Below are 26,520 nucleotides of genomic sequence, written 5' to 3'. Positions count from 1 at the left end.
GGGAAGAAGATGGCTTTTGCAACTACTGTGAGAACAGATACTAAGAAATACATCAGAGAGAATGAATAAAAAGCAGAACTGGGGCCTAAGTCCACAGAACAGCTGTATAAAAAAGCATGCACTGTATAAAAACTAGCTACAGATTGCATGAAAGATAACATCAGAACGACCTGCAACTTGGGTTAGAAGTTAAAACTTTCAACAGTCTCAGCTTATATGTAAATATAGGCTTTATTCCAACAGCCCTTGAGCTGTACCCCAAGCAAGCTAAAGTTTCCTATCAATTCTAATGGCAACTGCTGACAAGAAATCCTAGAATTCACTAAAATCCTCCCCTCTCTCCCAGGATATTTTCCATAATCTTCAAATCCATTTTAATACAGCAGTGAAGAAATTCCCTCCCCACTGATAGTCAGGCCATGACCTACCCAACACATCTAACGATGAAATGCACTCATTTTACAAGAAAGCAGTAGTTATACTCATTAAATTTCTTGTCATTCAGGAGATTTAAAAAAAAAAAAAAACAAACCACAACCCTCACACTTTATGTTAAGATAGTATTGACATTAGAGCAGTTGTTGAGGAAATTTTTTTTCTGGAATCCCATCTAAAATTTCTGGTTAAAAACCCCAAATAATCCCACCTATTTAATACTTACATTCAAACTTGAGGACCCAACATCCAGTCAGAACAGCCATCATGCATTTGACAGTACTTGGCATTGGAACATCAGGGATAACAAGATGAGTTACTAGGAGAAAAATTACATCAGTAGAACTAAAAGCACATAAAAATCAGAACCATGCCTGGTTGAAAAGCAATCAATCACCATTTAAAGAATAAACAGACTATAATAATTTATCAACCACTCTTTCCAGCACAAGTATGTGATTTTTGAGACTATGATAAGAGTTAGTAGAAGAGCTATTAGAAATTTTGTGAGTTTCAACTTATACTGGCTGTGAAAAAGGGAAGTCATGGTTTTAGAGTTTCAAGCTAACACTTAAATCTTCAGATGAGGTTTATAGGACAGTATTTTTTCTCAATCCTTTTAAAGTTATATTTAACTCTGACAGGAATCTTACTATGGGATCTTACTGCTTTAATGCAAAGCTAACAGAACTCAACTCAAAATTTCAGAGTAGTAATCTGAATGTGAAAGATGGTAAGGGAAAACTGCCTTAGCATTTTGTTCACAAGCAGCACTCCAAAGAAAATCTAATAGGAGGGTTTAAGGCAATGTTCCTCTCCTCAAAGGGGGAGAAAAAAAAAACCCCAAGCCCCATAATTTGGCTCCATCAATCTTAATGAGGCACAAAACTTGAAGCAATGTCAGAAGACACGTGCCAGCTCTTGGGCAATGACACGCTCTTTCCAAAGGCACCATCTGCCCAAGACTCGCTGGAAGGCACAAACTTTACGGGATGTCTCATATGGGCAGAGACCTTAAAGAGAAGAGGTCTCTGAGGAGACTTAGGGATTTTCAATAACAGACAACATGCTGCCAAACTGTGGCTCCCCTCGAAGCCTCCTGCCTCGGTAACCAGACAGGCTTTATTTGTGTTTACATGCATCGTTCTACCACAGCTACAATCCAGGGATTTCAGAAGCTCCTCTTACCAGGAACAATAAAAAACCCCACTGTAGGTTATTGAAGGATAAGGTGCAGAACTGTAGTTACTTATATTTGGACAGAGACATTTACATACCTTCACTGTTAAATTCAGTACATCTTCGAGCCTTCAGAACTGCTGCTAATTTGTTCAGCAACTTCTGCTGCTCTGCACTAAGACTGCTCCCCAGTAAACCAAGTGGGCCATTTCTAGGCTGGCTGGGGCTCAGTGCCTGCAGGAAACAGAAAACGTTTGGGAACATAAAGCAACTAACTTACTAGACAGCTTTATTTAAAAAGAATAGGCATTTCGAAACACAATTCATGGCAAGCCTAGTGAACAGGGTATTACCAACAGATACACTGTTGAGTAATCTATATAATTAACATCTGCATTTACTTCTAGTAAAAGTCCCTAATACTTTGCCCTGTAAGCAATGAATGCTTAAGTGGTTTTTTTATGTGGATACTACTAATGCAAATAAGAGGCACTGTTTGCTCAAGTTTTATGCTGACAAGGATGTGACACTTCAGCTCCTGGATTTTTATAAATACTCCCAAATTCCATGGCACAGACACACCTCTGAGATGCTGTTACCCTACAGCCCCAGGCCTCAGATCAAATCATCCATGTGAGCTCAGAGCCATCCATGGGTGCACACTCATCCCACAGCGAATGCAAACACCAAGGGGTTTGTTTGCAACAGAAGAGCTGCATCTGACATTTGCTACCTGGGGAAGGAACAGCCAAATCCTTGCTCATTCAACTGCAACAGTTTACTTTTGGCCAATGGGGACCTTATAGCCTCAATGAGGAGGGATCAGACCAAGCTGTATATCCTGCAGTAAACTAGGACTGCTTCTATCAGCCAGGTCAGTTTAATCCTCAGTCATCAGGAAGCCCAAAGCATTTCATAATGCTGGAACTTGTTAGGTCTGAATAGCCTGATTTTGGTTAAAAGTCCTGAGAAGTCTTTGACAAAAAGAGGGGGAAAAAGCCAAACCCCACAAAAGCTCCAAAAGCTGTTTTCAACTGCTGATATCTTCACTGTTGGACAAAGGATTATACTGAAGCAGCCTTTTAAATGCACACAAAAAGCACCTGGAGCAAAAACTGCTGCTGCTTTCAGACAGTTTGGTAAGTAGAACAAATTTAAATATGAAGAAAAAAAACATCAACAGCCAAGTTCAAGCAACAATACTTGAGGAGTAACACAGTGTTCATTCTCCTGTAATAAATCCACATTACAAGAAATATCCTTTGTTTTCCCAGATAAAGCTGTAACACAGAATTTCATGGCTTGTATGTGTTCCACATACATTCTAGAAATACTGTCCAGGTTAGTTTCCCAGTTTTAAAATCTCTCTGTAAAGCAGGTGATGTACTGTAATTATGTCCAAGTCTTCAATATTTACAGGTTAAACTTACAGGGGTTTTTTGAAAAAGCAAAACAACAACAACAAAAACCCCCACAGACATTTACCTCGGAGGGTTGGTTAAGCGAAAGTGATTCATTCTTCACTGGCAACATTAGCACAGACTTCATCCTTTCACTTTCTGCATAGTCCACAGGCCGCAGACCAAATATATTACTGGCAAAACAAGCACAGATGGGTTTAAGTAAATAAAATGTGACTTGATTCTTAACTAACTGGGCACATTAGCTGGGTAGCTTTCCCTCCCACTTTCTTATTAATATGTAATTTCAGCTAAAAGCACAAAGCTTCAAGTAAGAATTGCATCCAAGACAGATGGATACTGAATTACAAGCTGTTGCATTCAGCTGAGGAGTAAGGGATGTTCAGAGCAGAACGTTCAGTTAAATAAACCACAGTCCTTGTTAAACTGTTTCAAGATGCACTTTGATATCATTTGCAAGACCCAGAAAATTCAGCTTTAATCTTTCATTGCAGTCATATAACCAAGGAATGTACTTTTGGCTTATCCACTTGCCATAAACGACATGTCAGAAGATTCCACGCGCTGTATTAAACATCGGAGTTGATGTGGCTGCGCTTTTATGGGAAAAGCTCTCGGCTTCCTGATTGGGAACCGCGGCTCCCTCGCACTTCCAGGATTTGAGCATGCATCTCATTTTCCCCCAGTGTGCTGTTCCACAGAACACATTGCAGCCAATTCATTCTGATTTTAGTGGGTTTGCCAATTTTGCTGAGAACTATTGATCGTATGTGGCACCTCACAGTTATTAGATGTGCTTCAAGAGCCATTTCCTCTTTGAGCATTCCTCAGACAGATGTGATTTGCTATAAACACCCCAAGCACAGCCATGGCTTCTCTCTCCTCTTCACACAACTTTTCAGCTGCAGGACAGCAGAGGGGGGAGGGAAAGCTTGAAACCGCAGAACAGGTATAATTGCCATTAGCAAACAGGATCCTCTGCCAGCACTCTGGGGAAATACTCTGCTTGCTTTGCCCTTTGTAGGAATAATGGCTATTCCAGCTGATCCTCTTCTCCCCACCTCACATAGCTCTGCTCTCAAAAGGCATAATAAGAGCTCGTTATGAAGGGGAAGCTTGTCACTGAGAACAAAGCCCTGACTCAGTGTCTGAAACCCCGGCAAGCTTAGTCATCAGACAATGAAACATTTAAAGGGGTCAAAAAACCACCGCAGCTTTGAAGAGCTGCTCTCAGCCACACATTCCTGTGCAGAGCAGAAATCTAGGAAGCATTATAGGGAATTCCACATAATGCCACAACCCAACCCAGCCCAAAGAGAAGCTCAAGTCATTAAGTCTTCACTCTGACTTAACTAGGGGGCTTTGGCCAGCACAAAGCTGACAGATGTGTCCGACCTCAGCACCTTCCCGTGCTCCTGACAGAGCAGTGCTCACTAACACAGCCCCTTGGGAAAACAACAGTCCACAAGAATCCCCCACAGAAGGGTCTGGGATGGTATTCTACAGTATTCCCAAGCTCTTCTGTGCCACTAATGAGCAAAGTGCAGGCATAATACCAGCTCTGCAGACTAAAAGATAATTGGTTAAATCTCTGCCCGGTCCTGGGAGTTGCAGCCCATTAAATATTGTCATGCTGTTTCTGCTTTGTCATGCATCATCAGGGTAGCTCTTGCCCTTTCCTTAAATAAGGGCCATATTCCACTCAAACTGCTGCAGGATAGAGTTCCTTTGAACAATGCATGCGGGGGGGTAATAGATATATCATCACATCCACTAAAAATCACCTTTAGACTAGATGGCTGACCTTCCACTGGGAACTAAGAGGGAGGAAATCACTGTGTGTCAGTAGGAGAGGTTTGGGAGTGTTTTTCCCTCCAAAGGCACAGTAAGATCCTTGATTGTTGGAAAAAAACCTCATGAATGTTTACCATAGATAAATATACAGAGCATCGCAGTTGAACATAGAACATTTTTTGCCAATTAAACTGTACAATAAGAGGTCCAGCTCCTCCCTCTGTATTCACTTAAATTTTTTTCCTACACTTTTAAGCTCATTTCAGTTGCTTCTTAATGAATTTGTAATAGTGTTGTGAAATGCTATCCCATCATTATGCAGCATTGACGAATCAATGGCTATTTACAGGGTGGTAAGGTGCCACAGCTAAATTCTGACAAACTTGGGAGCTGAGGTCTGAAAAAGGAACACCAGTACAAGGGATGATTTAAGAGTTTTGAATATTTGCAACAAAGTAGATTGTTGAGCTTAAGGAAAGAGAGAAAACGTAGCTGAAACAGGAGAAAATAGGGTTTACAAAATAAAAACCAAGACGAGGAGGACATCCTAACAACAGATTTCAAGGAGGTTACTGTTGTAATTTACTCATCCTTTTCAAAGAAAAAGGATGAAATCCATATTTGTACTTCTCAGGCACCCACTCACCATCCAAAAAGTCAGCGATCACCACGAGAAGGAGCCCATTCCCAGCCTCTGCCACACTTACCAGGGCAGGAGCTTGAGGAACTGCTTTTAATATATGAGGAATTTATACTATTTTTAACCCTATGATCAGGATCAAGGACCTGACCAATGCAAGCACAACACCACCAGCAAGGCACAGGAGTGGGAAACAAGCTTTTGACAAAAATGTGCTCACATCTGTCTTTATCCAGCTCAGCTGAACAAGGGAAATCATCCACCCTGTTTAGAGTACAAAATTAATTCTGACCCGGTTTGCAAAGCAAAATTAGACATGCCCATTAGGTCCACCCTAACACACAGTATTTTTAGAAATATCAGTAACTATGAGTGCTCCTACTACAGACCTGGGCTCGTTGGGAATGGGCCCAGTGCATATGAGGAGTTCCACACTCAGAGGGAAGACACAATTGTTTCTACAAGGGAGAAATAATTGCCTGTGGTGCTTAAGCTGGAATACAAGGTCTCCAAGGCATAATTCTTTCTACCAGAATGCAAGTGGGCTTTTTGAAAGTTGTTTTAAACATTCAAGAGTCAGATGTACCCTTTGATGCAAGCAGCCTCCTATTAGTCAGCCATCAAGGTACTGAGTAGTCAGTAGAGGGCTATCACAGCTCGAACAAATCCCAATCAAAGAGCAGGATGGCTGTGCTGAGAGCGGAGATGAGCCCAGTGAAGAGCAACTCCGCGTAATCTTCTGAGTATGACTTTACACGAGATGACAGATGATATCTTAAGGACTGACACTTCAAAGAACTTCTTATAAAAAGCTTTAGAAATAGGATTCAGTTTATGGCACAACACTGCTGAAGTATTAGGTATGAAGACAACAGAGGTTACTGCTTATAGCCAAAACAAAACTTTACAGCTACCTTCTAAATGTTTCATTAAACTTTCAGCAAAGAAGTCATCAGAGGAGAGAAGATAAGTATGGAGACATGCCTGTTAATGGTTTCGAAGCCCAAATCTCGCACAACTTCTGATGTAAGCAAACAATAACTACATAACACTTTGTAATCAGGAGTTTTAAGCTGCTCCATTTTGATACCAGAAGCTATCTCTGGTTCCACAGCTGAGCACGAGACAAGTTTTACTCTAGCCCCACAAAGGAGTTCAGTATTGAATGGAAGTCCAGCAACCAGGTCTCAGTGCAGTAACCACTAACTCCCATGTGGAAACAGGACTAGGTCAGGGCTCTCCAGGCAGCACCTGGATTGGAGAATATGGTAAATAGAAACCTTTTCTGAACCTGACAAAAGGAAGAAAACTTAATCTGTGCAGCCAGAAAAACCATATGAGATACCCAAACAGAGCCAGGGTTTTAATTAACCTGCTGTCAGCAGGAAGTTAAACATACTGTCTTGCACTGAGACAGCAAAGACCTGCACTCTCTTGTCTTAGAAAGAGCAGACAAAATGATGTCAGTGTCACAGGCCTAATGCCTCCTGAACTAACTGCAGGTTAGAAGAGGTTTTGTCCCTGTGCCATTCATTCATAATTGATGACCATGGTCTATCCCTAAGCATTTCTGGAGGTTTGTTCAGAATCAGACTCACAACGACTCAAAGACAGCCAACACCTAAAAAGAAATGGAGCACTGCTACAATTTTTACTAATGCTGAACTTATTGTGCATGAAGAGCTGGAAAGGCAGCCCATTTGAGGGAGAGCATTTAGGAAGTGCTGTGAAATTGCAAATGCACAGATCTAATTTTTCAAATCACTTGGCTTGCTGTGAAGCAAGGAAAACAGGCAGAATTCAAGCACATTGAAAAAAGTCATAAAAATAAAAATTAGCTATGTGTAGGAGATTAACTTAAAAAAATTAACAAGACCAGTAGGACAATTAATAGGTCCAGTGGTCCACATAATATTTTTCATTTGTAGTTCATATCTTTCCCAGTCAGTGAAAATTTCAATGGCAAATGGAGTGCCACAACTATTAAATCTTAGAGATCTCAAAAGAAATTTTTTTTGCCAAGGAATACGGAAATCCCAGGATTGCTTTCTGGCAGAAGAGGAAGCCCTCATCTGTACTCGCTTGGCCCAAAAGGTGTGTGGCTGCTTCATATTATATACAGGTGATTCTTAAAGCACTATGTGTTAACACGTGAGGAGAAAAACAGCCTGAAAGGTGCTTGGAATGAGATGTGCTTGATGGGTCTGTGAACCTGATGAGCTAAATCTGGAACTGCAAAGCTCCCTGGAGAGGGTTATCCCTGCGCACCGCACCAGTTAAGGTCCCTTAGGAAGCGGCTGTATTTCCTTCCAGATATATCCTACATCCCTGCACAGACCAGTGGGTCCTACCTGCCTTTGGGCCTGCAGTCAGTAAATACTGCACATCTTTAAAAACATATTTCCTCTGGCACAGTTGAGTGTCATTCTAAATTTCAAAACTACTGCTCTAAGCAGGCTATTCAACACAAGCTCTGTTTTTATTCCAGTAGATTAACTCTCCAACACACAAGGGACATTAAGACACAAAACTGAGTTAATTCTACTGTCAAAACAGCAGCAAGACATCAGTCACTATTGTGAGGTTTCACGCCATATATTTCATAGTGTCCCCAGTAACATTTGAACACATTTATCATGGTCACATTTTACTGAGCTTTGCTAAAGGGAAAGACTTTTAAGCAACCAGAGTGAACTAATCAAACTTTCCTCCCCGCTCTCCTGTGAGGTAATGAAGAATCACTTTATCCCATCACATTAAGGAGGGCCCTTTCCTGGGCTGAAAGGTAGTTCATTGAAAGCCTGAAGAGCCCCCACAAAAGGACTAGAAGGAGTTTCATACTCTAAAAAAAAAAAAAAAAAAAATAAGAAAAAAGCAAACTAAAATGAGACAAATTTTTTGATCTGGAAAAATTGGCTTGGCGTAGTCTTAGCTCATGCACTGCACACCTCTAAAATTAAGGGACGCCTCAGGTATGTCCCTCAAGAAAATAAACCCTTGAGAAGAGATGCAAGATCTACTCATTACTCCTCAATTTCTACTGTAAAGATGCTAAAATAACAATGGGAAGGTGAGCAGATCCTGCATTAGGTACCAAGAAACCAACTCTAACTAGTCATAATGAAAAGAACTATAACTGCACCATCTTGAGCGCTCAGCCTGGTTTTGCTTCCTGTTTTTAAAACTCTGCTCTGCAGGTTTCAGGGATCCAGGAAAGAAGTCACTGAAGAAAAACAAACTTCTTGTCAGATGTGACTTCATTCTAAGGGTACTTGTATCCACTAGGAAAAAAAAAAAGAGTAAATTAAACCTTTTCTATTAAAGAAGGTTCAAATCCACTTACCCAGACAAATCCAACCACTGCTCATTTAGGAGTACAACTACCAGAGGCAGTGGCAGAAAAAACACACAGCAAGATTTGCACAGTCATGATCCAGGGAAAGATCACAGCACTTTTCATTGCTGAAAGCTAGTGGGGCACTGGAAGGAAGGGAGGCAAAAGACATTCTTAGAAGTCTCAGAAACACTGTTCTTGTTTCTACTGTTTCTTGATAGTGTTTAGAAGAGGTCAGTAGAGTCTCACTATTCAAGCCTGAACACTTTGCTTGTACATCCCTTACTGTGTGGCTCTAATGCTTTCTGTAAAAACAGGGAGGGGGAAAAGCCCAATCCCTTTCCAACATCAATGCAATAGCAACACACACAGTAGCATTTCAGCCAGAAAAGAAGTACTGGAAGCCTCAATTAATCCAGGAGGGACATACAAGACTGAAGTTTTGTCAAAGAACCCAGGGCTGCTTTTGTCAGACAAATCACACAAAGACTAACAGCAGCTAAATTTGTTCTCAAAAGGACTTTAACTGAACATCATCTACATTCAGTAAAAAGTTAAGGCAGAGTTAGCAGTTTACATACATCTCTCCTTCCCTGATTAAAAAGCTTCTGTTTCAACAGAAAGCCATGTTTGCTCATGTAGAATGAGCTGAAAGAGGTTCAGCTTCACCTCTGTTTGTGTGAACACACGCAGCAGAGACCAAGGCTCATGAGAGACCTGCAGAGTCCACTGCTGGCATTTGGAGTCTCAGCTGTGCAAACCTCCCAGTGCTCAGGTCCTGTCAAACCTTCCATCAGAGCTGGTGGCTGTGCCAGGCTTTCAAATGCCAGACAGACAAGTGATAAGTGTGACACAACCAGTTCCTGACAGTCAAAAAGTGTCTTGAAAATGAGTTTCTGAAGCTGTCAGAAATGTGCTAGTCCTTGTTGTTTAACAACAAAGCAAAGATGAACAATTGATCCTTGTTTTACTTTTTCATGCTTAAGTCTTGAGAGTTTGTTGCTTTGTTTTGTTTTTTTCTTGCTGTTTTTTTAAACTCTAGTATCTTCAAGATTGGGACTTTATGAAAACCCTACACTTTCCCACAGAGTACCTTAATTCTGTAGGCTTCAAGAGCAAATATTAAGAATTCAAGTGATTAAGCTGAACTTATTTATGCTTCTTTATGCAGCTGCCAAGGAAACCTGTGTCATGCAAGACTTCATCCTGCTGTGTTACTACATACACACACCTATTGACAACTTGCATTGGACTCAAATTTACACACAGGCCCTGGCACAACAACAATACACCACCTAAAATTACATTTAGTGTCTGAAATACTAATAGGCTGCAGGGTTATTCATAGACTAAAAGATTCTTTAACATCTCCTATACACAAATGCCAAAATCTTCAGGAGGTATAACTGTATAGAAGACTCAACTGAAAAAAAACTCTAAGCTTTTTTTTTTTTTTAAATTAAAAAGTGTACCAAGGATTAGTGCTTTGATCCAGAACAAAAAAAAAAAAAAAAAAAAAAAAAAGAAACACTTCTCAAATCTCAGCCTGTGTTTATGTCATTTGTGAAAATAGGGGAGACTGGACCAAAATGCCTTCTGCTAGCAAGTAGTGTAGTAAAAGCAGAGAGACAAAAAACAGCTGTAGCAGTTCAAAATTCATCTAGTTCAGCATCTTCGAGCCGACAGTTGCTATAACAAGATGCCAACAGGAAAGTGTAAGATTAGGGTAAGCATATGTTGTTGCTTTCCTAGTACAGTCTCCAGTACTCCAGCTCTCTGTGACTCAGGAGTCCTCAGGAAAGCTTAGGACAAAGGAAAGTGGAAAGGAAACACCTACCTGGAAAAGGAGGCTTCAAGCACAGCAGAGAGTACATTTAACACCCACCCCCTCACTTCAAACAAATCACATTTATTACTGGCTTTGCTTCCCGTTTACTCAACGTGCACCCTGGAGGTTGTAGCCGCGGCTCTGGAGGTTGTAGCTGTGGCTGCTGCCGCAGTTCCCGCGACATTCCCGCGTACTCACACTGCGTCCCGGGCGGCGCCGTGGGCGAGCAGCAGCTCCGCGATGTGCACGTGGCCGTTCCTGGCGGCGTCGTGGAGCGGGGAGTCGTTCTGGTAGCCGGTGGTGTTCACCAGCGCCCGGTGCCGCAGCAGCAGCTCCACCACCGCCCCGTGCCCGTGGTTACACGCCTCGTGCTGGGGGCACAGCCGGGAGAGCGGACAGGTGACACAGGGCTCACGGCAAGGGCTTCTGCCACACGGTTAATTCACTTTCCAGCACTCAGGAGAGGGTCGGGGGAGATGATACGCCAGGAGAGTGCGTGACATTCCTGACAGGAACTAACCTGGGAACCCAGCACTGACAAAAACACTGAGAGGAACTGAACAAAGGCCAGCTGTGTGCAAATTAGACTGCAGGGAACAAAGCCTTCCAGATTAGAGACTGTCAGGAGTGTTCTTCAGGAGAGGAAGAAGTCATGGTTGAAAAGAACTTTTTGTTTGTTTTCTGCAATTCCGAGTGAGCAATTTTTTCATTCCACTACTTGACATGTTTCCAAAACACTGAGGGCATTAAGAACCCATAAAATATAAACATGGTTTGCAATTGATCGTTTTCTAGCTATTGTGGTTTTATCTTCTGCACTTGCAGAATCGCAGGCTGAATGATTTCGTGGCCTGCCATACACCCCAGCAGAGGAGAGTGAGATTTGGGCAGGTCAGTAGCTGCTATGAATTCTTTTAACCTTGTTTATCATCACTTCTTCACTTTGCAAAATTCTCTGTGCAAAGGGAACTAAACTATGGGCGAGGAAAGGAGGGATAAAGTGAAATCTGATTAGAAGACAGATGACAGAAAAAGAGACTTCAATACTCACCAGTGGAGTCCAGCCAGCATTATCTTTGACATTGGGGTCTGCCCCATTTGTCAGCAGCTGTTCCACAGCTGCTAAGTCACCCTACATAGGGAAAAAAACATAGTTGTGAAAAACTAATGAAGAAGATACACAAAGGCAACAGAAATTTAAGAGATGCCAAACTCTAAATGTAGCTGCAATAAGAATGCAATGATATAAGCCTTCCATGTAGATATTGTCAGGGGCAACAAAAGCTCAACTGGTTTGGAGATGACAGTTTATCGTTACTGTTCATTTGGAAGCACCAACACATTTAGCACAAATACATATTCCTAGATAAAAACAATGCATAGAACAGATTTAACTCCAAACAAAGGGAAAAGTTTGTGCTGATTGCAATCTGCCCACTAGAGTCAACTGCAAGGATTAAAGACAGGAACTTCTTGGAGAATTTCCTTATCCTTCAGACTGGATTTTTTCTTTCAAGCTAAGCTAAATAACTGGCTGAAAACATAGGTGAAATAAATTAATAAGCCTGACAAGCTTCTAGAAATTGTTTTTCCACAAGTCAAAAGGAAAAGAGTTTTATTTAACACTGCAATTACTACCCATGTTGAATCTCATCAATACTTTCTCTGACAGTTATTTTACCAAAATAGTTTAAATCTGCTTTTTAAAAGAAGCTGTATTCAGTTTTTACTATAAGCAAGGAGACGTGCTGAAAAGGGTGGATTACGGAGAGAGGCTAAGCAGAGACAAGGCAAAGGAAGCAAAAGAGCAGAATTTGTGAATCAGAGGTTTTGACGCTGAAAAACAAAGTACAAGAGAGAAAGTTGGTAGTAAGATTGGAGCACATCCAGATGCAGCTATAAAAAGGTAAGGAGGAGGCTCCTGTGGAAGCTGAGGCACAGACATCTCTGCAGCGCAGGCATCTTAAGAGCAGGTGGAAAAAGCAAGCCAAAGAGACAGTGGTACTGGAAAGTCAAGGAATTCCTGTTACTCACAGCATGCCTTAGAAAGAAAAGCTGAGAGAATATTAAATTAAGCTTTAAATACAACAAAAATAAACTTAATCCAATTTTTTTTGTTACTGAGGAACACTTCAAAAAAACAAAATAGCCTTAATCTTTACTCTTTAGTTAGAGAGAATATTAAGATAGGCTGCTCAGGAGAAATAAATCCAGTAGGCAACGACTGTACACTCAAAATTCACCAAAAAACTGCTGACAATCTCTGGCTTTACAACTATCAAGCAAATTAACACATCAGAGATAAATTTCATGCATTTTATTCCCAACCTAGATGTCCCAGCAAAATGTTACCTTTCAAAGCAATTCAAGAATTCTAAGAGCAGCATATTCCTCATGGCTGCAAGGGAACAGACATGCATCAAATCTGAGGAGCTACTCAGAGGCAGCCAAGACACTGCTCAGCATTAAGATCTTTTCCAACAGAGAGAAGCTACAATTATCTATAATGAGCGAGATCTGAGCTTATCATTTAAAGTTCAGTTTGCAAACATGTACAGCAAGGGTTTGACATTTCAGGAGTACTCCCTTAAAGCAGGAAGCACAGCTAATAATCTGTGTGGGCATTAGGCAGCACCACAGCTTCCCAGATCAGTCCTGAACGTTGATTTGTGAGACAGCGCTGCAGTTTTATCAAAGGAAATGCTGCTGGGGTGGACACCAGTGCTGACAGTATCCAAAAGTAAAGAAAAAAGTGCATTTTTTTAACATTGGCCAGTTCAGTTTTTTTGGAGGTTGTTTTGGGTTTTGTTTTTCCCCCCAGGGAAGGGGGTGGGGAGAGGTGTTTTGGGTTTGGTTTTTTTTACACTGACCTCTTCTCTCACAGTTGATGTAATCACTAACATTTAAAAGTCAATAAATGCTTTCCTAGTAGGTGCAAGTCTCAGCTCCAAATATGTCTATCCCATATGTCTTTCCTCCACAAGAAAGCAGAAGAGACCACAGCTATTAGTATGGAATTACTGATTCCAAGATGCTTCATGAAACTGCACTTTGACTATTACTGGGATTGACTTAGTCCATTTAGTTCCTTGAGATTACTCCATCCAGCAATGCCAGCAGGAAATCACGAGTCTCCAGTAGGGAGCCACAAGCAGAGGATGTGAGGAGGGACCCTGGGAGTGTGTCTGTGCAGTCTGTAGCACAGCAGAGTGGAAAGGTAAATGGAGACACTCCTTGTTTGGAAAGAGAGAACACGACAGACAGCAGGTAGAAAAATGCTAACGTTATCAATTCACTGGGAAGTGTTTATTTTGGAATCTCATTATCAATGAAGGATTACACCCAGCTCCTGAAGAGGCAGAGAACTACTGCAGAATGCAGAATTGTCCGTTCGGAAGAAACAAAGCAAAGGACGTTTTAAGCTCATAACAAAGCTCATGTGTAGTGACAACACAATAAAGCCACGGGTTTGCTCTCCCTCCCTGACAGAGTTTACCGGAGCTGGGAAAACCACACGAGCAGGAAAGGCACTGGGGCCATCTGTTGGCAGACCTGGAGCCGGCAGTAGCTTGCAGAGAAGGGTATTTGCACAGCTTTACTAACACTTCCTCCCAAGGAGAATTTAGTTCCTGCAGCCACAGATGGCATAAGCCCAGAAAAACATCTTTACTTGGCTCGCACGAGGTCGTTGGTTGGTTTTTTTTTTTCCTTTTCTCTCAAGTCAATTGTGTCCTGATTTTAACACAGACATATGGTTAAGAACTGCAAGTGTCCTTTCAGTCCTATTTTACAGGGGTTTTTTCCCATTGTACCCTTTACAATCTCCATTAACCATAGATATTTTCCACCCAGAAGTCTTGTTTAAATTATTAAGGTAATAAAAACATTCTACCAGTTCAAAAGATCCAAAGAATTAGGACAGTACATGAAGATGAAGCTAAAAATTTGTACTACTTCTACCAAACATTTCTCCCTTTATTTCCAAATGTAACCAAGTGACTTCAATCTTTAGGTCAAACAAATGAACAGAAAAAAAACCCTTTCAAACCCAAAGACATTTGTTTTTTTAAGTTGGGGGAACTAGGTTATTTACAACTCATAAATAGTCAAAAGAGGACAAATATGAATTACAGAGTGCTTATAGGAATTGCAAATGCTCCCATCAACTCTTTCCAGCAACCAGCAAATTTTTCCCCTCAAATTTCTCCAAATCAATCCCCTACCCAGCAGACCATTTATTAATAACAAACACACAAGCAGTTGTGCTTAACCTTTAAAGAGAATGCATGCAAGAAGTTCAACCTGCCTCAGAAACAGAAGTAACAACCGAGCATTATTGGAAAAGAAATGGTAATTTGTTTCCAAGCTTTCAAATCAGCACTTGGGAAGATGGATTGCTTTGACTCATGTCCAGTTTTCACATTCTTAACTTCTGCATTTGAAACCACAGTGCTATTTCATATTTGCCTTGGCCTCACTTCTCCGGGAGGGGAGATGTTCTGTGACCCAACACATGGCACACACATATCTGGCACCAAAGGACCTGCTCAGCTGACTAGGTCAGCCACCTGAAAACAGGATTTACAAGGTATTCTGATGTTGACCATGACTGAAAAACACAGAATCTTCTTTCACCGTCCTCCTAATGTGTCATTAAGTGGTAACACAGCAACAAAAAGGCAGAGCAGTCTCACAGGCTGGGAAGGGATTATCTCCTAGTTATTAATGTTAGGTGTAATGATGTAAAGACCACCAAGAGTCCAGAACAGCAGGTCAGCCACAGGTGAAGCCTTTCCAAAGGCCCTCCAGGTCAGCTGTCAGAACTAAAGGGCCCCTGGAACAGGAGGTAACCAAAACTGGTCCCAGTACCCCACCTCTCTCTCGTCAAACTAAGCAGGTGCTCTGCACAGATGCAATTCCTTCTTTCCTCAGAGCAGGGACAACTCTCTGATTCCTTCTAACTTGAAGCACAACGAGCCTTCTCCCAGCTACTTCCCACCCTGGAAACAGTGTGCCTGTTGCTGTTGGTCCTCAGCAACCCTCTTGCACTGCAGTTCACTGCCCCTCTTCCCAGAACCCACAGTGGCACAATTCCCCTGGGGACTGCCCCATCATCTCCCTTGGCAATGCAGCAGAAACAGGCACAGCCAAGAGCTGAAATGCTGTACCAACAAACAGTGGGGCTTTTCTCTCCCCACACTAACTCAGCAAGCAGGGCCGTGCTGTGTTTTAACTGCCAGGTAAGAGCTGGGCCTGGGAACAATTTGTTATCCTACTGTAAAAAAAGTCCCTTGTGGTAGGGCTTTTGATTGGGCAATTTCCCACTAGTTTAGAACATTCTGAGTTGAAAAGGTCACATTTTGTATTTTAACTAATTGGAATTTTTACCTTTAATGACCATGAAGATAAACATGACTGCTGTTTGCTGCAAGAAGAGTCACCTTTATTTTCATTTATTAGTTTAGCTCAGCACTAAGTTCAGCCACACCAGAACCTTTCTTGAGAAGCATTTTGATTTCAGTAAGGTAATAACTAGTAGAAGTAAATGGGGACAATCCCTCAGAATCACTTGAAACAGCACAACACTCACTTTTCATGCGTGATAATGTTGTTTATGATCTCTTTTAAATAAGAAAAAAAGGGAGAATTCAATTAGCTTTAATTAAATTCTGGATATTAGACCCTAACAGCTAATGAAAATAATACAGATTTATTTTTATAATTAATAAAGTCCCAGAGAATTAGACTTTATTTCACTTTGGGGGGGAGGGTGGCAGCTACATGTCTGTTGCCTATTATACACATGGAAAAACATTACTGCCTGTAGAAAGAACAAGGAAAAAATTGCCTATAAAACTAAACTGGAAGAGAAACACTCCTTCCAGAAGCAGAAAAAATGAGATTTTGGACAATGGAAATGGAAAATGACATTCTATTTTGGAAAAGAAAAAAACCAACCAACCAACCAAAAAAAACCACAATCCCCAACCCCAAACTCAACCCCTCAATGAGAATATACATACAGTATAAGGCCTGGTGTTTTCAAGACCAATGTCTTTGAGGAAACACTTATCAGTTCCATAGCAGGGTTCTACAAGTTGGAAGAGTGATCTAGAAACATACAGGTTACAAAAGATACTTGCATGCAAAAAACCCATGTTTTCTTGCAGTGGCATTCATCCATGGCAATCAATCCCTGCCATTTCTTGGTCACTGCTTCACAAAGTAAGATGTTCCAAAACCCCATGGCCAATCCTTCTTTAGAAAGAGCAAGTCCTCCCATCATGTTGGCTCCAGGAACTTCATCTACTCTGACAGGGACTAGTGACTGTGCCTACATTTCCTGGCTACCAGGGGATGCAGCAGCTTCTTCAGAATGCCATAATAATCCCCTGATTATTAAGCCACATAACAAGAACCAGGACCACCACAAAAGAAAGGAGGTCACCTGTATAACCTCCTTTACAGATGAGGAACTGAGACAGTAAAACATCTTTCTCAGAGTTGCCTTGGAAGTTTAGTAACTGGAAACAAAGATACGTGCAAGAAAACTGTGACCATAACCAAAAGATAACTTCCCTGGCCTTATTTTAGTTCCATTTAAAAGACAGCAGTAACTTTGGGATCACCCTGAAGCCCTACCTAGCTAAACAAGCCTTTGCTAATGAGCACCTCAATGAATATGGAACTGATGGATAAAAAACCACAGCAGAACTAATGAGGAACAGAAGGCACTTCCCATTTTAGCTCAATAATTATAAACATTAGAAGGCAACACTGAAAGGAATTCACACTGAGGACTGGGAGAAGCCCACCCCACTGCCCACAGTCCAGCTGGAGATGAGCTTTCCAGCCCCTTGGGGCAGCCCTGTCCTTTCTCAGAGGGCTGTGCCAATGCCAACAAGCAGTGCCAGTGGCACCACTGAACCTGGATAATCAAAACATGCCTATCCTCTGTCTACAGCATGAACTGTTTCATTTCTACTCATTTATCTTCAAAATGCTTTGCAATGAAAAAACACCTTACTGGAAACATCCCCAATATGTCAATACTCCAAGGATCACAATAAGCTGCAGAGGGGCTGTTTTCTTAGATGAAATACTCGTGTTCCAAAGAAGTGTCAGACATATTGCTGGAAACCACACCTGTGTGAAAACTAGTCAAGGTACATCAATTTTTTTTAGAGCCAGCCAGTCATGACGGTATTCATTACAAATTCCCAGTAAATCATGCAAGGGTAATTTGTAAACAGCGTTTTAATAAAGAGGAATATACAGGACTTACGAGGAGAGGTAACAAGAGATCTATCCTTCAAAGCTCTTGAGTCCTGTGAGGACAATGTTTCATTTTCTCCTCCCTAACTCCATATTAATGGCATGAAGTAGGAGATTTGAACTCAAACTCAGCTGCCACTTCTGTTTAAAAAGGTCTCGTGCAGCAGGAGTGGCTTATTAGAATGCCTTTGAAAGAGGGCACAGTTATTGCTCAAGAACAGCCTGTCTCACCACACAGAAGTGCTGTATAAATGTCAGGATGCTTACAGAGGAATCAATTCTTCCAGCAGAGGCAGTTTATTAACCACACAGTATTTGTGTATTATGATTTAGCACAAAGTACATTTAAATTGCCAGACTACAAACTCCTTGAAACAACCTCTCCGAAGGGAGCTGCCACGAGTGCATCTGATGAGTGGGACAAGTTTTACCCTCCCTGCAGTTCTACAAAGTAATGGGCAAGGACAGCCCTTGCAAAGAGCAAAGCCATGGAGTTCTACCACAGCAGGAACTGGCTAAGGTAATAACAGCACAATGAGTGACAGCTGTCATTCCAAGAATAACACTGATCCTACATAAAACTGAAGCCCACTGAGAACACCCCAACTCTGTCCCTTCCCTTCAGAGCACAGGGCTCAGCATGGGAATCACAGGGTGCAGCACCCCATTCCTCTTGAGCCAACACTTGCACCTGGTGGCAGACTTTCAAGATTATGGAATTAACCCCAATTAAGGTTTCATAGAGTTATCTTTATGCAGGTAATTCAGATCTTGTCCTGCCCAAGTTAAACTGATCAGGATCACTCACTGAGCTCTGAAAGACTTACTAAGCTCCTTATGACAAATCAGAGACAGCTTTCTGGCACACAAGGCCAAAACATCTAAATGCTTATCACTTCCTAGAACTCACGGGTATAACTGACACTGTAACGCACTGAGTTCCCAAGTACAACCATCTTTGATCATTCCAACAGTCATTTCTTTATAAATCAGAGAATCGGGCTGGAAACTTCCCAATAAACCCAGAAGATAAAGATCACAAAATGAGATTTCCCCCCCACCGACACAGGATGTTCTGAAGTAACTGATTTACAGAATACACTTAAAACAACATTGTCTTTTTAAACCTCTGTTAAAAGTTAAACTAGAAGATGATGGTCCTACCTTGATGGAAGCAACGTGGAGCAAAGTCTCTCCTTTGTAATTTCTTCTGGAAATTGTGTTGCCACCAGGGGATTTCAACACAGAAGGACTGAACGGTATCGATACTTGACTGCAAGTCTTAGGAGTAGATGGAGCAGAGGGAGATTTTGAAAGTGAAGGACTATCTGTTGCTTGAAGGACTGCAGAGCTTCTTGTCTTCCTTACAGTACCAGCGAGTTTTGATGCAGAGGAAGAAATCTGAACGGGTGTCTGGTGTTCAGTCGCTGGGGAGATGGGGGAGCCCTGAGGTAACTCCTCCAAGCAATCTGCCTGCCTGCCTGCCTTCCCAGCAATGCCCCTTTCAGATCTCCTCAGTCTTTTAGGATGAGGAGTGAGCTGAAGCCCAGGTTGCTCCCTCCCACGTTTTAACAGCGTGGTTTCATTTTCTGTTGACAGCGACGTCTCTGGAGCACAATTGTTTTCTTTGCTCTCTTGTGCAGGGCACACAACCTCACTGTTATCGTTCTTCTCTGGGGATTCTACCTGTGGTGGCATTTCCACATTTCCTGTATTTTTGCTGGAGTCATCTTCCTTCACAGCCTCCTGCTGAGGTCTCTCTTCGGGGCTCTCCGGTTCCGGAGTGCACAGGATCACTGGCTGACTGCAGATGGTCACACACTTTTCCTTGGGAGTCTTCTCCTCAACTCCTTTCTGCCCAGGCTTCTCTAAGCTCCACACTTTGTTAATGTCTGCCAGATGTTTCTTCTTCATCTTCTTATTCTGCCTCTGGGTTGGTTTTTTTATCAGCTCAGGGGGCTTTTCGTGAGGAGGGGAAGGAAAGAAATCATAAACTGAAGATGTGTCCTCACCAGGGTCACTTCTCTTAGTCTCAGGCTGACTCTTGTTCAGGACACATCGAATCTTCCTGCTTCTTGGGCTGAACCACATTTTTATCGGTTCCTTCTTGTTGTTTTTGCCCAAGTCTGAGTCAGGTGGTGTGGATGCATCTTCTGCTGAATCTAAGTGCATCAGGGAAGAGGAGAAATAATTATAGAGTTACAGAGCTCTACAGAACATCATAGAGCAAACAAAGGTCATAAAAACAACTGCAATAACTGCTGAAGTGTTACTAAACACCATCTAAGAGTGCCTTCATTTCTTTTAAGAAGACACTGGTAATGCTTTAAAACCCCTGGCAAGGTCACCTGCCACTCTGGAGTTCAGGGATCCTAGTGCAGCTCAAGTGACCCACTGGGCAAGTGAGCATCCTGGTAGAGAAATTCCTTCAGCACATGCACAGAGGATTTCTGATCATCTCAGAAAAGGACAGAAGTCAGTTCTCTCCCTGAGTTTTCCTTGGAAATAGGTTTAACAAAATAGCATGTGCATACACAAAAGAGCACAGAGGCAATTTTCTAAAAAGATAATATGGTTCATCTGAAGATGAAAAAGAAGAATAGCTCTAGGCAAGCAAAAATAATATCCTTAGAAAAGTGTTGAACATTCCTGAGAAACATTGACTGATTCCACAGATATAGCAGGTGAATCAGAGGAATACAAAGAAAATCTGTAAGTAATTGTGTCCTGTCATTTGATCCTTTATCCCTTGGTAGTAAGTAACTTCAAGGAAGCTAAACATTTTGATGACCTCAAACATTTCTCTAAAAATATGCAGTGGAGCAATTTTATAAATCACACTGTACAGCACATTACAAATCAATAACCAAGATGACAGAGGAATATCCTGTACTCCCAGCAAATAACAGTTGAGGACAAGGACTATAAATACTGTTCTCAATGGCTTAAGAATAAATTAAGGAGCACAAAGTGACCTCTAAGTTAGACACTAATTTAATTAGACAACTTATTTTGATGCAAAAAAACTAGAACATATTTTTTACCAATTTCTTCATGGAAACCCAAGTTATTTTAGGCTACTTGGACAAGTCCTTCAAAGTAAATGCACAAGGCATTCTTCCTGTTGCCTCAAACCTCGGGGACTATGATGCACAAAAGTCGTGGTGATTTACAGCAAATCAAACAAAAAACCAACATGAACTTTGCCTAGTGAGGAAAGTTATTTCTATTTTTTTTTGAAACAGAACTAAGACCAAGATTATCGTGGGGGATTAAATGTTCTTGAAATAAACTATACAAAGCCTCAATTATTAAAAGTGACAGACACTCACTGCAACAATCTATCACTTTCACTTGGTGCATTAACTTTCAATGGGTAATTTATTTTCTCCACACCTTCTCTTATTTTTGGTGTTAGTAACTATAGCCCATTTTCCACAGTAAGCTGTGATAAACTCACAGACAGCAAACAAACTAGTCCCAATCCCTTAGCCCTGAAAATGTATGTTTGAAATTTCACTTAAAAGAGAACTGCATTGCTAGTAATTGAACACTAAAACAGGCATTTGCAGTTTTCTTTTAAAGTAATATTTCAAAGTTAAATGTTTCCTCAGTCTTGATTTCAATTACCCTACTTACTCCTTGAATTAAAATATGTTACATATTAGATTTAGCCAGAGGAACATGTAAGCCATCAGACCAAAAGTCTTTAGGAATACAGCTTGAGGCTAGCTAATCAATCATTTAGGTATCTAAAGACAATCATCAAGTACAGAACTGCAGCTATTTGGTTTTCTGCAGGGGTTGGAGTTGGTGCAAACAGGAAGAAAGGGACTGAAACTGAGACTGAAATCTCAGAACTAGCTGTCTCTGAGATCGTATCCAATCTTGTTCTGACAATAACATCTAAAAAAAGGAAGAGCTTGATTGCAAACAGATGCAAAATATAAAACACAAGTAACTATTTACTTGTCGTGCCTTCACTGTTTACACAACTAGCAGATTTCCTTGTAAAATATTTACCTTGCTAGAACCATCAGTCTTCCCCAAGTAAAGAGACAGAATAAAATCAGCTTGCAGAAGTAATTTGTGCAACAATTTTGTGATGGCCAGAATTCTTTCTGATGTGTATAGCACAGCGAGGCTTTAAAGTCCAAGTGACAAATTCAATCAAAGGCACTGCCCTTCAGAAATAAGATCTAAAGCAGCATAACATGGTGAAGAATTTACTCTGGAAGCTCTGGACATACCACTTCTGGCAGCAAGAAAGCCTGGGAACAATCCACCACGAGGGTTCCCAAACCAATCTGTTCGTTACTGGCTGCTCAGCAGGGCCTTGTTAGTCAGGTTATTAAAAACCTGCTGAAAATATAACAATACACCAGATAATCTCCCAGAATTACTTTTCCTCACATGCAACTACTTCAGGTGCAAAAGAGCACACTGCATGTTTTAGAACAGGGGGGCACCTGAGAACACGATGAGACGACCACGCCTGCTGCCAGAGAGATCCATCCCAGCACAGCCAGGGCACCTCCACAGCCTGCTGGGGGAGAAGCTGCCCTTCTGCCAGGCCGTGTGCTATCTCCCAGCCATTCTTCCATCCTCTGGAATACTCTGTAGCTAACGTCAACTTTACCTGAACAGTAGCATCTGCAGAAAATGGTAATTCTTAGACTCTGCTACCCTTTCCTCCGTTTCCAAAGAGGACAACAGAGGGAGCAGAAGTAATTTGGTCAAATGACCAATCTATCCTCCCTGAAAATTGAATCTTTTGATGGACCCAGAGCTGTGAGAGGGAGACAGAGAGAAGAGGCACAGTGCTAAGATGATGAAAGGAAGTTCTTATGGTTTAATATGTAAATGTTAATTTATATTAAGAGGGCATTATGTAGCAGCTAAGTGCATTCAGTTAAACTACCTTCAGAGAAAATTGCTCACAGAAAAATCGATCCCAATGAATTCTTTGCTGTCTCCAAGCTGGAAGCCAGAGCTTGCATCTCAACAGGAATGAAAAAAAATTACTATATATGATTTAGATTTAATTATCTTTTTAATACATAAGTGTCCTCCCAACATTTTTTAGAGATGCACTGAGACAAGGTAAATCAGTAGAGCATGCCTTACTAATCCCAGATTTTAAGCATCTGCAATACTGTAAAGAGCATGCACAATAACAGTATTAGAATCAGCCTTTAATAAGTGCAGTAAATTTACTCTCCATTACCTATTAAACGTAACATTCATACACACAATACATTAACTGAATTCTTTCTAAATTAGACTTATTTGCCCATAATAAGCACACGTTTCTTAAAGCTGACATTTAATAGAGTTGAATTTCTTGAATGTTAAAAGAGTTGAGAGTAGAAAAAGATATGAGGAGATAGGCAGTGCCTTGCAACTAGAGCTCCATCTCCAAGTTCTGCTGCACTGCAATAACAGGCTAGAGCAGGGGAGAAAAAAGGAGCAATTAGAAAATGTGGTTTAGCTATCATTAATCTGCATCAAAGGAATATAATGATGCACATTGTGTGCCTTTCAAATTATTCTCTATTACGGGTTTCAGAACAGAAGTTGAGAAATCTCTTTGACAAACTAGTCCCTTATTAAAAATCAAAGGGAAGAGCTTTGGTACCATCTGTGCAACATTAGTGCCTTCACTGAAGAATGATTATTTTGCAAGCTAAGTATTCAACACAGGGTGGGGAAAGGGAGAAATTCCAACTATTCAAAACCTCATCTTTAGCTATTATGAAAAATGTCACAGCACACATGAAATGCAATGTAATCTGTTACAACAGAAGTTCAACATCTTTCCCTCCACATCAGCAAACGCAAAACTAAGTCATGATACTATAAAGGCTGATAAGAAGTTGATCTCTCCCACTGTCCATCATCAGCAGCATGAGCTTAGGAAGCTTTGACCAGCACCTGCAAGGTCCAGCTCTGTCTGAGAAGAGGGGAGGAAGGCTTAGTTTGACTGTGTTAGAGTGAAGCACATTATGTTACACAGAATAAGGTAAAATCATCTATAAACAATCCTTCTGAAAATCAACAACAATCTCTTCATTTTATAGAGCATCACACCAAAAAATCTGCTGAAGTATTTAGGAATTCACTTTCAAAACCATCACTGTAAATCAGCTTCCTTCCTCTCTAGTGTATTATATACACTATGCCCATGATTCAACAAGTTCCTGTTGTTTCTCCCCCACAAAGCCCATCATCCCCCCAGAGCCAGTTCTCACAATGCCCTGGGTGCTGCAAGATCAGAGCTGAAGATTCTGAGGTGCCACCTGTGAAGCCTGCCTGCCACCCAGCTCCCCATTGCCCTTGTAAAGGTACAACACAGGGCAGTGAGAAGGTCAGACAGCTCTCCTCACCTCACCATAGACTAAGAATATAACATCTCTAACAAGTGAATTAATTTTAAGACTCAGCATTTGCTACCTATAGTTTGAATTTTCTACCCCTAATTTGCATTTTCTATCCAGTTTCAGCTTTGTCATTTGTCAATCTTCCTTCAGTTGTCCCAGCAGTGTCATTTGTTGTGTTTCCCTTTAATTTAGAAGGGAAATATTAGCTGTTTTGTGCAGCCTTTCCTGAATTACTTGCTGCTGCTTCTTACAATGCACATGCTGCTTGGCAAAAGCTATTCTTATCCCAACGGAATACAAAGTGAGATCCCTCTCATATCTACTGTGGAACCTCAGGGTACAGGGATTTTTGTACTTGAAACATTCAATATGTGAGCTTAACCCTATCCTTTTCAGTCACAGCAGTTCTGGGGTTTTTTAAAGAAAAACACACAACTTGCTGCATTCACTAGCTCTGTCACAGACTAAAAAAAGGGTAGCAGGATGCACTTGCATTAGAAATTTCAGTGTCAACAAGGTTCTCAAAGAGAAGCTTTGATATGAGCCACAACAAAACAAGGCATATAAAGCAAATACGCAGAAGAGACATAAAACAAATACATGGAAATATTCTTTGTTTCAACTGCTTCTCTTCCTTTCCTCCACTGAAAGATTGATTTTTCGGTCTATTTCCTTTACTGGAACATAAAAGTACAATTTCTGACCTTCTAACAAAAAAAAAAAAGAGAGAAGAAAATATTGTTGACAGAAGTACAGTGCTGTAAGAGCATGAAAGCAAGTCCCCAACAGGAGAGGCCCCGATTCTCCAAACTCAAACATATTTCACTTTGGAGACATTAAGTTCAAGGCATATATCTATGGGAGGTGACGGATTTGCCCAAGATGAGGGACAACACATCCCAAAGGATTTGCTCTCAAAACCTCTGAAGCTACAACATCCTGTGATTTTCAACAATATGGGGGGTTTTTTTACAGCACAGAATTGGTTGTTCTCAGAGGTGTGCTCATTTACTGATGCATCCAAGCCATTCCTGACAGTGAACTATCACCAACTCCCGAGGTTTTTCTCTTAACCTTGGTATGAAACATCCAAAGGGCCACTGTACTAATCCTTAGCACACTGCAAAGATTACAAGTGGTAGAAAGTCCTCTCCCACACCAGCTCCTAACTTTAGCTCCAAATATAACGCCCTTGTAAACTTCAATTTCATGTCTGAAGTCAGAACAAGGGATGATAAAAAGAACCTCATTTCGTTCTGCTGTTTAGCCACACCATGCAGACTTTATTTTTTAAGAACTATGGGACTAAATGTATTGCTCAATTCCTAGTACAGTTAAACATCATACCACTTCTAAGAGTTAATCCATCTGTAAGAGTCCTCCAAAGCATCTAAACAGTATCAATACTACCAATAATACCATGTTGTATTTTAAATGCTTTATTTACAGCATCACAAATAGCTCCTCTCAGAGATTCTCTTCCAAGTGTGTTTTTCAAAGCCTTCATCACTTAAAATATTTCCCTGAAATCCTGTTTAAGCCATCATCTATGTTTTCTGTGCTCCAGAATATTTAATCACCATAGGATTTTATATTTATACAAAATGTATTCCTTTATAGTTGGACATAGGCTTCCAGCCTCCTCACTTAAATGCATTCTGATGTCAATAAAGAGCTACTCCATAAATGAATGAAGGTGCTGATGGGATTAGACATAAAAAAAGAATCTTTAATTTAGACAAACATATCAGGAAGCAACAATGAAGGAAGAAATACCTTTTCTATATCTGACAGCTAAATAAATGTTTTCTAAAACTTGATATTACATAAATGCTCCTTCTGAGCTTGCAAAAGAGACATACATTCACCTACGCTTATTTCACTTCATTTTTAACTCCTTTCACAAACAGCCTAAAATTTGATAAAGATGAATTCCCAGAGTACATTCTCTGCAATCTTCCAGCACAGTCAGCAGTGACAAAACTCCACTGCAGCAGATTGTTAGGGACCAGAAAATAAATGAGTTAAGACTTGCTTCCTTCCCCTTTTAGGCAAGGAACGTGCATAATTTTTGCCATGTGCAAAAACCCTAAACTGAAAATTACCGGGACAGCACACACGCCTCAGTGCACAGGAACACGAGGGGCGAGAGAACACATGCATCGATTCTTTAACAGGGCCCCCTCATACAGTGCAGAACATTACACACTGGGGCTCACCTAAGAGCACAGGAT

The 26,520-nt window shown here is 41.1% G+C and overlaps 1 protein-coding gene across 2 annotated transcripts in view; it reads right to left on the bottom strand.

Annotated features, from left to right (window-relative positions):
* Positions 1-26,520, bottom strand: part of BARD1 (BRCA1 associated RING domain 1) — a 41,706-nt gene that overhangs the window by 10,837 nt on the left and 4,349 nt on the right. For both annotated transcript variants that reach the window (XM_027735679.2, XM_027735680.2), the window contains exons 4-9: positions 19,071-20,068; positions 11,683-11,763; positions 10,830-11,002; positions 3,100-3,208; positions 1,713-1,848; positions 662-754 (exon numbers count right to left, since the gene is read on the bottom strand). In XM_027735679.2, coding sequence (XP_027591480.2) covers positions 662-754; positions 1,713-1,848; positions 3,100-3,208; positions 10,830-11,002; positions 11,683-11,763; positions 19,071-20,068 — 1,590 coding nt within the window. The remainder of the gene's footprint in view (positions 1-661; positions 755-1,712; positions 1,849-3,099; positions 3,209-10,829; positions 11,003-11,682; positions 11,764-19,070; positions 20,069-26,520) is intronic.

The sequence above is a fragment of the Pipra filicauda genome, unplaced genomic scaffold, assembly GCF_003945595.2.
Source record: "Pipra filicauda isolate LSUMZ 115617 unplaced genomic scaffold, ASM394559v2 scaffold21_size4447388_pilon, whole genome shotgun sequence".
NCBI lineage: Eukaryota > Metazoa > Chordata > Aves > Passeriformes > Pipridae > Pipra > Pipra filicauda.
The sequence above is the reverse complement of the archived record's forward strand: the minus strand, read 5'-3'. Positions and strand labels throughout refer to the sequence as shown.